The sequence below is a fragment of the Sinohyriopsis cumingii genome, chromosome 3 (assembly GCF_028554795.1).
Source record: "Sinohyriopsis cumingii isolate HCF-2022 chromosome 3, ASM2855479v2, whole genome shotgun sequence".
Lineage (NCBI taxonomy): Eukaryota > Metazoa > Mollusca > Bivalvia > Unionida > Unionidae > Sinohyriopsis > Sinohyriopsis cumingii.
In genome coordinates this window covers 80,411,345-80,425,413 of record NC_142963.1, presented here as the reverse complement: position 1 = coordinate 80,425,413, position 14,069 = coordinate 80,411,345, and the positions used below count along the sequence as shown (strand labels likewise).

General features: G+C 35.3%; 1 protein-coding gene across 1 annotated transcript in view; it reads right to left on the bottom strand.

Moving 5' to 3' along the window:
* LOC149803181 (cadherin-23-like) overlaps positions 1 to 14,069 on the bottom strand; it is a 287,768-nt gene that overhangs the window by 98,998 nt on the left and 174,701 nt on the right. Inside the window, exons 44-46 of the mRNA XM_089953899.1 lie at positions 3,822 to 3,944; positions 1,103 to 1,228; positions 480 to 573 (exon numbers count right to left, since the gene is read on the bottom strand). Of these exons, the coding sequence (XP_089810025.1) occupies positions 480 to 573; positions 1,103 to 1,228; positions 3,822 to 3,944 (343 nt within the window). The remainder of the gene's footprint in view (positions 1 to 479; positions 574 to 1,102; positions 1,229 to 3,821; positions 3,945 to 14,069) is intronic.

Genomic DNA, 14,069 nt, shown 5'->3' with positions numbered 1-14,069 from the left:
TTTGACCTTGACTCTATTATCAAAAGCGGCAAGTAGGAGTGTCCCAGAATGAATTGTTTTAGCTTCATGATGTTTCACGCCAAGTATGATAAGACTCTTTAGGATATATATATATATATAAATTTTGACCAGAAAGTTGCACAAATTGTTGATAATATGGTACTGGCAGAAAAGTGACTGTTGTGTCTTGTTTTCCCACTATTTAATGCTCAACAATAAACAGGCTTACCAAACTTAATTTCTCTATAGGTCTATTTGTCTATAAGTGAATTGTGTGCAAATGTGCTAATATGGATTTGAGATGCATATAAGATATGTAGATGTACAGATGTATAGAAATGTAAATAAATGTATATGCTGATTAAAATAATATTCCCATACTGATTAATATTGTTGTAAACCACTAAAATGTCCAAACATTCCAGTGTCTTGATGCTTAAAAGGCACAAAGGTCTTATACTATATACCTCATCACTCACCTTTAGTTATCTGATACCTGATTACATCATTCAAGTCTTTATCATAGGTTTCAACTTTGCCAATATAAGATCTTATGTTACCAGGGCCCTGAGTCTGGAAGAAAAAAAAACAGCAATAATGACAAAAAACATCTGTACAACAAACCTGTGGAACATTGTAAATGGAGTTTCATCAACAACATGACAAAAAAAAAATATTTACAAGAACAGCTTTAATTAGGTGTGTCTGAATTAGATACATTTCAAGCACTCAGGTTTTGCTGTAACTGAATTTGTTGTACTTGGCTTTTCCTGTAATTTTTTAAGTCTCTTTCTCCCTCTCTCTATCTCCAAAATGATGATGCTACTTTTATTTTAAAATAACGTACATACCTCAACAGCAATACTAATGGTTTAAAAAGTTTGCAGAAATTTAAAATAAAACTTGTTGAACATGAATGAAGAAACTATAATTATTTTCAATGCTTATTACTTCTATAGACTTAGTAGACTTTTGAAGTTCTGATGTCAGCATGGAAACAATGAAGAAATTGATAGAACAGATAAATGGATACATTTAAGAATGGATGGATGGATAGGTGTTGAAAATGAAGTTTCAGAACATATACTATTGTTAATCATACCTCAGAAACATTAAATTCATATTGGGTGAGGTTGAAAACTGGAGACGCATCATAAACATCAATGATGTTGATGGTGAAATTTCCGGTGGCATTGTGTGTTTTGTTGTTGTCATCATATGCCACAACCTGTACAAATGAATACATAACAATAAAAATGAAATTTAGCTTAATCAACTCATAAACCTTAATCAAGTGAGTTACATGACTTTGATAAAAGGTTCATGGTGGAAGAAATGAATCTTAGAACTGATTTTTGTACTGCTGTAATAAATATTCATGGGATATGATTTCTGTGGATGTGATGGCCATTAAAAACCACAAATTTAAAGACCCAGTCAGTAATGTTCTCATGCTTTTAGAAAAAAAACATTGCAGGTATTTTTTAATGTTTTTTCCTGGATGAAACTGGCTTTTCTAAGGTTCATTTATTGCCCTTACCAAATGGAATAAATTTTATGTACTGTTCTGTAAGATCCCCAAATACAACTGTATTTCCCTTCAAAATTTCCTGTCCAAATATATGGCTCAATCAGATTTCAAACTCCAAATGTTTAAATTGATTTATTTTAAGTCAAATGTTTGGCTCTGTAAAAGATCCCAATAAAAAGAATGCAAAACTCTTAGAAATTTCTATGTCTGAATATATTGTTGTTACATCGTCAGAATGTAGAACTCTTAGAAATTTCTATGTCTGAATATATTGTTGTTACATCGTCAGAATGTAGAACTCTTAGAAATTTCTATGTCTGAATATGTTGTTGTTACATCATCAGAATGTAGAACTCTTAGAAATTTCTATGTCTGAATATATTGTTGTTACATCGTCAGAATGTAGAACTCTTAGAAAAGTCATAACATTCAAATCTATGCTGTTCTTAAAATACTGTCATTCAAATGCTGTACTTTTCTTTCCAAAAAAATGATATCAATTTATATAAACAATTCTTTCACATGAAAAGTTTAATTAATAAGAAGAGGTTATGATCAGCTTCTACATTTTTGGTAGACTAGGTCAGTGACTGCCAACCTTCTTACTTAACTTCAACAAATATTTCGCAGACGGCCCCCCACATGCTAATACTTGCATTTTAGGCTCCCTTGGAATGACTCCATGCAACCCCCACCCCTGTGTATCCATTGCCCACAGGTTGGGAACCTCTGTTCTAGGTTACTAAATAAACCATCCACCTCATCAGACTGGTCTTGGTTTGTATCTGATATCAATTCTTATCAGACTGGTCTTGGTTTGTATCTGATATCAATTCTTATCAGACTGGTCTTGGTTTGTATCTGATATCAATTCTTATCAGACTGGTCTTGGTTTGTACCTGATATCAATTCTTATCAGACTGGTCTTGGTTTGTACCTGATATCAATTCTTATGTTTAACCTTAGTGCACTTCAACGTCCATTTAATGTTCAACATTAGTGCATGTGAAATGATGACACTGCACTTCTTTAAATTAATCTTGTTTCTGAAGACTTTATGCACCATAAAACCATAAGGGCCCACAACTCTTCTAACCATGTGTAGCCACTTCTCATTTATTTCTTACATTAGGCTTGTTTGATGTGCAATGCAAGGCTTTATGAAAATGTAAGTTATGAATAAAAAACAACTAAAAAACTCAGTGTGTCTATCATACAGTTTTTCACCCCATGACTCTACTTGAAGGCCAAATCCATGGAACAGTACTGGTGCTGAAAGAATAGATGTGTGGTGATACATATTCTGAATATCTAGTGAGTTACCTAAATGGTAACTGAGTTACATGTGCTGTAAAAGTGCTTTAGTAAGAACTGTCCACAAATACTAGAAGCTCATATTTTGGTGGAAAAAGGGGAATATACAGAATGTTTCATCTTGAAAATAGACACAGGTCATAGTTTCTAATTCTCTCTGTTGAAAATATGCTTCCATTCATCCATATTACTCAATGAAATAACCCACAAAAATATTGCCTAACTTATATACCATATGTTGTCAAGTCTTAATCAAGATGCTCAGACCTAGATCTGCCTTTGTATAAAGCAATGGCACATATGGTCTGTGCACTTTGTTAGGAGTAATCAGTAGAACAAACAACATAGACCCCTATCTACTGGTGCACTGTGTGATGGCAGATCAGGATATATGTTGTTTGCAGTTACACTTGACTTAAAAGTAATAATATCTGGTATAGATTGCTGCTAAATGGTTACCCAGGGGTGGCAGAGGGAATGGAAATAATGAAATTTGGACCAAATAATGGTCCCAAGTATTTCAAAAACTGATTGCAGTTAGGAAGGGTATTCTGTAAGAATGTTTAAAAGATAATTGCTGAATGCTAAAATATTTTAAAACACACTAAAATTGAAGAGTCAATAAATTTCTTCTTTGTAAAAACTACTGCCAGGTGTAAAGACTATCATAATAATGTCAGGAATACACAGACAGTCAAAGGCTTCAGGAAAGTCCTTCAGAAATATTACCAAATGTCCCTCTCCTGTGCTTATGCCCAGGCCCATCACAAGCTTGTATCACCTTCAGCACCCCCCACCCTCAGACAAAATACTGCAAACTTCATGAGATGACACCCTCCAGGCTTGGATCCCAAGGCAGTCACCTAGATCACCTACCCCTTACAATGGCTCTGTTTATGTCTTAATAGTCTCTACACTTTTTCACCATTTGGTCACATAAACCTTACAAAAACAGACTAAAAATGATAAAACTCACCTCTATGATGTATGTATTTCCCAACTGCTCTCTGTCAATGCTGCCATTTACAATTACACTTCCATTCATTTTGTTTATGCCAAACAGACCTGGATGACTTTGCCAAACAATATAATAGGTTATCTGAAACAAATATTTAACATTCATTACATAACAAACAATATGATTTGCTTGTAAATTGAGTCCAACTGAAAACAACATAGACCCTCATATGCCATTGCATAATGCACCAGTGAATCAAGGTTTATGCTGTTTGCTCTACTAAATACTCATATCACACTGCATAGACCCTGATCTGCTAGTGCGTTATTGAGTGGTAGATCTGGGTTTGTGCAGTTTGCAGTTGGACTCAACTTGCGGGTGAGTATATACAGTACTTGTAGAAGTGTGTTGATTCTGATTTACAATACAAAAGCATAAAGTCTGTTTGTGATGAAGGAGAACCAAATTGTATCTAAAAATTAATTTAAAAGGTCTTATTTATCTATATAGCATAGTTTGTTGTCAAATGAGTTACCAAAACTGAATTGTAGTAAAACACTGTTTGTTCCTTAATATAAAATTGTACATCATAACTTGGTCACTTTTTATAACAGAGGTATGGTCATTTTTGGGATGGTTGTTTGGCTTTATGGAGGCTAACACCATTTTGCAGCTTTTGGCCAGAATATTCTAGTGGATTTATTATGACTTTGGGAAGAACTACTAACCCATTGGAAGCTACAGATCACATACAGATGTTGACTGAGCTGAGACTCAAACTCATACAAAGTGATCTGTAAATGCATTAGCACTTTAGACAACTCAGGTACATGGGGTCTCTGGGATGATTGATGATACTAAAACCTATTTCAGTACAAGGTGATCTCACTTGTAACACTGTACCTGAGCAGTGCTTAGTTAAAAGTGAGTGTATTGATTTATCATTAAACTCAAGAAATGGTGAACAATTTGCTGATATAAAATATAACCTTGCCTCCCCATGGAATTAAATGAGAAAATAGAGTACATATACCTTTATATTGGAGTGCACACATACATGTACACATATATGAGTAATTTATTAAGCAAACTGTTCTTTTTGTCAAGTCTGCTATGTACAGTTGGAGTCTGAATTTCATCTAAAAAGTTATGAAATCACAACACTTGTTTCCAAAACAAAACTTTATACAAATAAAGCAATAATTAATTTTAAAACTATTACCTGTTTATCAGCAATGTTCCAAGAGTAAGAGACAGGAATAAAGGGCAGGGACATCTTTAAAATTACATTGTATGAACACTGTTATCTCGAGACTATATATATATATATATATATATATATATATATATATATATATATATATATATATATATATATATATATATATATATATATATATATATGTATATATATAAATATCAGGAGTGTCAAAAAATAATATTATCATACATTTTTTATAATTTTTAATTAATGCTGTCAATGGAGATTCAAACCCAAGTCTTCAGATAAATGGCACCCATCACCTTGCCTGTAAGAGCCAACCCCTATATAATCTTGACCATGCACACATCACCAAAAAAATACATATAATGGTCACCATAATATGCACTAAATAGCAAATCTCTAGTTGGATTCACAAAATTCTGTCATAAATTGCATCCATCCAGGTGTGAGTCAGGAAGGGAAATATTGATAACTCTTGCAAAGACTGAGTCATTATATATGGGAGCACAAATAATTACAACTCTTATATCTCTTTCAAACATCTGTCAATTTGTAAAACTTTAAATGATGTCCATAATGGTTACCAAGTTCATAAAGAAACATACTGCAGGAATAGTTGCACCAATGAGATGTGTGCCATTGGGAGCATCACAATGGACTGACTGCTTAGTGCAGTAATCCCCTTAGGTCCTTAACGAGAATATTTGAGTGGGAAACCAATAAAAAGCCATGAGACAATGGCGAATAACCCTCAAAATCCGTGAGAGCAAACTGACTTGTTTTTATTTTATAAATCTCCAAGTTAATACCAAAATAATAACAACATTATGTGATACACTGAATTAAGCTACCAGACTAAAAGGGCAATAACTCTCAGCTAAAAATGGGAGAGCAAAACAATTTATCAACATGTACATCCAAAGGTAATGCCATAATATTTACCAAATTTTATGATGATTAATCAAACCTATCAGACTAGTTGCACTTACAAGATTTTGTTCTTACCCTGTGCTAATTAAGTTACAAGATGAAAAGATCAATAACTCTAACAAAAATTGTGGGAACAAAGTGAATTGTTGAAAAGTGATTCTTCAGGCACTGCTAGTTTCTAAAACATTAGCCATATGAAAGACAGATTGCTGGACATGCAGACACAAGGATTACAATAAATGACAACATATATTAGTTTGGGTGCATCACAATGGACTGACTGTTCAGTGCAGTTGGCCCCTAATTAGGTCCTTAATAAAACAATTTGAGTGGGAAACCAAAATTAAAAGATGATAGCTATCAGGAACTATTATTGATCTAAATGATGGTGTGGAATGCTTGAATCAACTTCTGCATGGACTCATGCAACATCATATGCAAAGATATGAAGCAGATCAACACTGGCCAAAATTCTATCCAAAATAGAGTGGACAAGACATAACCCCCTAAAAAGCAAATACAGGTAAACAAAATAATGTTCACAATATCAAACTGCATTAGACTGTATAGAAAGGTTCTTGAGCTGTGCTGATTATAAGATCCCTTGTACAGATACAAAGCTGACTGACCAAGGTCATAACTCTGCCCAAAATGGTGTAGATGAAACAAAAGTTGACTGACTAGTCATAACTGTCCAATATGGTCTAGATGAGACAAAACTCATATAAGAGGTTCATCTAGATATAAAAGACAATGTTCTTTATGAATTCCATTGGAATATGTTGAATGATTCTTGTGCTATGCTGATTGCAGGCAACATTCCAAGTTTTCATGTGAAGGCAAGAATTTGCTTGACATGGGGCATAAATCTGTTTAAAATGGAGTAGATAACACTAAACCCATAAAAGGTACAAAGTCACATCTAGGTCAGTGAGACAATGTTCATACTAAATTGCAATTGCATATGTTGAATAAATCTTGAGCTGATCCAGCTACAAGCAGTATTTCATGTGAAGATATGAAAGTAATTGTTAAAAATAAGGCAAGGCAAGGTCCATAATTCTATCAAAAATTGAAATGTTGAGACCAAACCCATAAAAGACACAGCTAGATTTATGAAGCACTGTACATGTATATACCAAATATTATCAGAATGTACTGGATGTGTCAAAAGCTTATAATGATCTGCTGTAGATTTAAAAAAAATTAAACCAATAAAGACAAAACCTTTAAAACTATTTGCACTACTGCAAGGATATTTGTGATGAGGAGTGAATGTTTCTTCTTGGTCATTGTAAACAAAGCAATATAGACCTTCTGGGGACAATCAGACCCAGAAATGGGGTCACGTGACTCATTCAGCCAATGGAATATAGTTTTAGGGTGTACAAATATATGGGTCATTATTCTTAGCATTACTTGCAAAAGAATTCTTGGAGATACAGGTTGCATATTTAGTGATCATATTTGTTACATTTTTCTTCTTTCTTCCTTGTGATCCCTTTACTTGTTCCTGTTTCTTTGTTATTCTATTATATGCTATTATAATATAAATTTATATATTATTATTCCTGATAATTATAAGGATCATTTTCTTGCTCGCACTCTGGGAAAGAGAGGTGAGTAGATTTTTCTTTTTGTACAAAGCCATCATCTATTTTGGAAAGAGAATGACACCAGCACTTATTATGGGTCATTCCCTTTGTACATGGTTAGATCAGTATTTGAGTTTCAGGATGGATCTTAGACTCGTTCTGTCTTTGAACATAGCGGAAGTTTGTAATGTAAACATAAAGGGGGTTGGAGGACATTGTAATTCTACTTATCAGGGACAATGATGTAAATGCCGATACATCACCAGAGGTAACTGCACATAAGATGGTCACATTTGCTATGCTTTTACATATGAAATATTGTGTTGAACATATTGTTCTTTGTCATCTCATGCCAAGATTCCCAGGGAATGTTACACCAAGTTGGGGTCACTGGAATACATAAACAGCCAATAGAAACTATAAAGATATATACTGTCACTTAGCAAAGGAGATTAATGAAGTGTCTACTTACCCTTACTTAACATTTTGGGACCATCAAATCTGGCTTTGATGGGCCTCAGGTCAGGGAGACATTTTGTTCAGATGTCATTCATTTGTCTCCTAAAGAACAATGACACCTTTATAAGTCACTTTGGGGAGATCTTCTCAATGCATGTTATAATACATAAACATTGAACAATAAGTAGGGCTGGCTAGTGCTTGTACTAATTCCACTTTTGATTTCAGTTGTATCTGCCCAGGCCAGGTCCCATACCTGTTCCTTTGTTTTTGGTAAGCATCCTAAGCGTCTGCCATTGTGGAGGCACTGGGTCAGGTCCCATACCTGATCCTTTTGGATTTGTTCCTGGCAAGCCACTCAGGCCTACATAATATGGGGTCCCTGTAATATTTTCTTTCCCCCCTAACATTAATGATCATATACAAGGTATCCTTGTTCTTTATTATTCACAAGTTGTCTTATATTAGTGGCTTCCCGGAACAGATTCCAATGTCTTTTGTTATCTGCCCACCTTGGGAGATAACAGGCCAGGTCCCATGCCTGTTTTCTTTTTCTTCTGATCCACCCACCTTGGGAGATAACAGGCCAGGTCCTTTACCTGTCCTCTTTTTCTTCTGCACTTTTGTACCAGCCTGTTGGGCTGATAATAGGTCAGGTTACATACCAGACTGACACCTTCTATATATGCCTAAGGAACATTGGTCAAACCAAACATACCCGGTAATTCGTTCCCTGGTCAGGATATAGCTTACCATGTAAGCATGCTATGTATTTTAAGGGTGAGAAAAAAAATTAACATGATTTTCTAAAAATAACATGATTTATATCATGTAACCATACATACATACATCATTTTGCCAATCACAATCTGTTAGTGTATACTCTCCATTTAATAATACTATGCCTTGTGCATAGTACACACACATGGTAGTCCATGTTGCCTGTTTCTTACTGTTCAATACAGTAATTTTTCTAACTTTACCAGATCATGCCAGCCAAGCACAAAACATCAGAAGGGATTATGCAGGCTGTGAAGAGGGTTTAGTCCACCTGTTGATGGATTCGGTCAGTTGACCACCAGCAACAGCAGCAATGAATCTGGAGCAACACCTTCACCAGCTACAGTGGACCAAGCTACCATTGACTGTATAACACAGCAGGCAGTATAGCAGATTACACCAGTCATCACTGCACAAGTGGACAGTAAGTTGGACCACATCTTGGAGATGCTGTACAGGACCACTCATCTGCAACAACCTGCCATTGTCCTCCTTACAGGAACTGGAGCAAGGTCCATGTGCCTCATCCAGTGTTTGGCCTGAAAGCAATGTTCAACAGGCAGTCGGTGGAAGCATTGCACAGGCTACCTCAGCCTTAACAGGACTCTCATATAGGTATAGGCACTCTGAGTGATTTCTTAACACCTATTACTGCTTTATAGCAGATTACACCAGTCATCACTGCACAAGTGGACAGTAAGTTGGACCACATCTTGGAGATGCTGCACAGGACCACTCATCTGCAACAACCTGCAATGTCCTCCTTACAGGAACTGGAGCAAGGTCCATGTGCCTCATCCAGTGCTTGGCCTGAAAGCAATGTTCAACAGGCAGTCAATACAACTTTGTAGTCATCAGTTGATATAACTGCCTCTGTGCCTAACAAAATTAAGCAGCAGATTTGGGCTGGGACATACATAGATTTTCACCTCTCCTTTCCACATCTACAGACAATACAGTTTGATGTCACATCAGATGCATCTGAACTGAACTTAGTCCCCATGGCCAAGAAGTCCTTGGTCTCCATCACTCACTGGTTAACAGCAAGGAATATATTTGCTACAGTAATATGCATGAAATCCCCCATGTTGAGCACTGTGCTATCTCACCACATGGAAGTCATCATGAAGTTGGCTATGGGCAGGGCTCTTTGGAGATACTACAATGAGTAGTTTTGATGCATGATAGAGAGTTATGTTCTTGATAACATGGGTGACAAGGTGGCCACCAGCACTGCCACTTTACCATCCTCATTCTCAAAACTGAATTCCCCAAAAGGAGCCTGCTTTAACCACCACAGGGGGCTGCATTGTTCTGCAGGGCTAGCATGTAAATACCAGTATAATTATTTTAATTGTTTGGAAGCTCATCCCTTCACCAAATGCAAACTGCCCATTCAACACCCATTAAAATTGTTGCCAAAATATGCCACAAAACAGGCTAGACCTGATGGCAATGATATTGGTGTCAAAAATCTACTCAGTTCCAAGGACCAACAGCAAACTCTCTACAACACAGCCAGTAACGGAAAGGGGTCCTGAGTAAATAGTACACTTCCTACTCCTGTTAAAGCTGACAGGTTACAACACTGGTTGAAAGGGTACAAAAATGCCATGATACATTTCTTGATACATGGATTTATGTTTGGATTTCATGTGGGGCATGAGGGTTCTCTTTCACCTACTTATTCAAACTCATAATCTCAAATCTCGCATCAGCTACACAAAATACAGAGATTGTTCAGGACAAAATAGACAAAGAACTTTATGCTGGCAGGTTTATGGGTCCTTGCAAGAGCCACCCTTTCTCACTATTTTAAACATTCCCTCTTGGCTTGGTTCCAAAGAAAACACTTGGTACTTTTTGCATGATTCACCATTTGTCACATCCTCAGAGGTCTTCTGTAAATGATGGTATACCTCCCCCCAAAAAATGTTCTTCAATATCAAAATCTGGAACATGCTATTACAATCATTAAAAAACTTGGTACAAGTTGTGTTATGGCAAAAACAGACATTACAAGTGCCTGTAGATTGTTCCACTATACCCCAATCAGTATCATGTTTGGCTTTGAAAGACATGTATTATTATGACAAGTGCCTTCCTATGGGCTGTAGTTCCAGTTGTCAAACCTTTAAATATTTAAGCACTGAACTGCAGTGGGTTGCAAAACACAAATTGGTCATTGTCCAAATGGTACATGTTTACATGTTTTAGATGATGTTCTGCTGTTGGAATCAGACTGTAACACATGAAAGAACAAATTACCAGTAGACCAATTCTTAATTCTTTGTGCAGATATTGGTATTCCCATGTTTGTGGACAAAAACTTATCTTCTCTGCATAACAATGACCTTTTTGGGCTATGAATACTGGCACTTACCTCAATACCACTCTTTTGGGCTAATTAGGCACTTTTTATTTCTCATCTGGTTAACAAGCACTATGCCTCAGCAACACTATCCTCATATGCATATATATATATATATATATATATATATATATATATATATATATATATATATATATATATATATATATATATATATATATATATATATATATCATTATTTTCATGTACACATAAATACTTGCACAAATGTTGCTTTCCATTTCAGGTTTAGTGGGTACACAGACCTGAACACACTGCATAATCTCATCAGAATGGCAAGTGGGTTCACTGCAAATGAATATGACAGGCAACGTACACAGGAGGAACATGTGCCAAATAATTACAACAGCCGTGAATCACTGAAGGACTTAATTCTGTGGAACTCAGGAAATATAGAACTCTAATGCTGATATAACAGCATTAACTTTTTTCAAATTTTCAGTTGGCACTGATGTCCTTCTCACTTGGGAGCAATGAATGTCTTTTGGCAGAATGCCATATTTTGCATTTTGAAAAATCTACCATTCAACAGATTAAACACATGCTTGCCTAAATCTTAGGATGTATGTTTATTATCCTTTCTATTTCACTCGCCATATGCCTTTTATATCTTGGTGTGTGTGCATACTGCATTACTATCATTCTTGGTTGAATGGTTTTCCCAAGAAAAGGATGGAAGCTGGGGTTGATGCAGGTCACTGTCCATTTTGGGTCTGCACAGGCCCTATGCAAGGTGGATGACTTGCATGGTTCTTGTGTTGTGTTGGTCTCAGCTCCCAAATGGATTGTTTTTGGTTTGATAATTTACAAATTTACATTCAGGTCTGAATTTCAACAAAGTAGTTTACCACATACTCTAGTAAAGTCATTTTGTAAATAACTTTATACATGTTATATCATATGACCATAATACTGTTTTCAATACAATTGTCACTTATGTGGCCTGCATCAACAAATCATTTTCCAGTGTTATTAGTTGTGCTTAAATACTTACTTTCCTCCTTGCTGTCTTCAACTTAAAATTTTAAAAACTATTAATTTTGTAATCTAATTACTCACATACAGTGTACTTAGATTTCTTGTCATCCTCTCATACACACTTTGCCTTAAAAAGGTACATTTATATGTAACAATAAAGTCACCTAGCAAATGGTATCCAGTTATGTACAAGAGTTGCTGAGCTTTGATGGTTACAAAAAGTGTGAATGGATGGACAAATTGATGGATGAATTGATGTGGGCACTAAGGATATATTATCAAAAAGCTGTACTAATAATAATGACTTCATGGATCCAAGTGACTGACATACTTATGTTAAGCATTCATGATAGTTTATCTTTCAATAACTGTCAACAAAAATATTATTATGCATAAAGTACAAGACTAACTGCCGGTGATAAATAATAAATAATGTATTACAACAGAGGTCAAAGTCAAATTGCTCTCTATCATTGAACAGGCCATGATTTTCATCTGCCAAAAGGTGTATTTCAAAAAGAGAATACACCTAACTTTCCAAACTTGGATAATATTGGACTAAAAGGTTTTGCCCTTATATTGAGGTAACCAATTAATACAAAGGATTTTAAAGTTTATTAATACCACAGGACATTATATCTCACCTGTCCTCTGCTTGATACAGACATGTTTTCACTTTAAAATAACCTTGAACTATGTATGTATGTATGTATGTATGTATGTATGTATGTATGTATGTATGTATGTATGTATGTATGTGTGTGTGTGTGTTTGTGTGAGTGTGATTTGAATTTTTAACATAGCTTTAACAATTTTTCAGACATATCGCTACAATGTATGCAGTGTTACAGTTTATAGTGATGTCTAGCAGTGGGGCATCATGCCACAGACATGTAGCATGATGTCCCACCAAGTCACATTATCCTGACACCAGGCCAACCTGAGTCCTAACACTAACTTCTTAATGCTGAGCGCCAAGCAAAGCAGCTGTTAGTACCATTTTTGTAAGTCTTTGGTATGTATGTATGTATGTATGTATGTATCTATGTATGTATCTATGTATATATGATCATATGTCTGAGACACATTGTCTAGTCATGATGTATAAATGAACAAAATTTTATAAAAATAGGTATGATCCATTTGATTTCCAGTTTTACAGGCCATGATGAAAAAGGTCACAGAAACAGGTCTCATATTAATATTGTTCTCTTACTATATCAAGGACATTGCTATGTGTCTGACACTGTTTAGTCATAATGCACACCTGGGTAGAGTCTCATTATGACAGCTAGCAGTTTGTCACAGCTCAGACACAGAAAGATTCCATATACTTGTAATTTTCCTTGTAAGAACATACATACTGGCAGGAGACTTGACCATGATCCAAAGCACATTGTCTAATAATGATGCCTATTAGGTTAAAATCTCATCAAAATATCTCATGATTCAAAAATAATTCAAGTTTCAAAGACTGGTCCAAAAGTTACTTTGATTCCTAGTAATTATCTTGACCATTCAATAAGGGACCAGACTATGTATGTATATGTGCACAGTCCAGATACTTACCTGGGTACATTTTCATAAAAATATCTCCCTAGTTCAGCAGTTACAGTGTAATCAGAGAAACTGGTAAAAACTGTTATAGTTTCCCTTGCTCTGACTTTGAGGTGACCTAAGCTACTCACTGTAGTGCAGGACCCATTCCAAGCATCATTGTCACATCTGTCATGTAAAATCATAACAACTAAAAAATGTTGTAATTCAAATTTTGTTGGGATTAATTAACTTGGGATACACGCATATACTGTATACCATAATATACAGCATTTATATAAAATCACCACCCTCTCTGAGTCAAAAAGTTTTGTTACATATTAAGAGAATAGAATTTGGGTACATTAAAC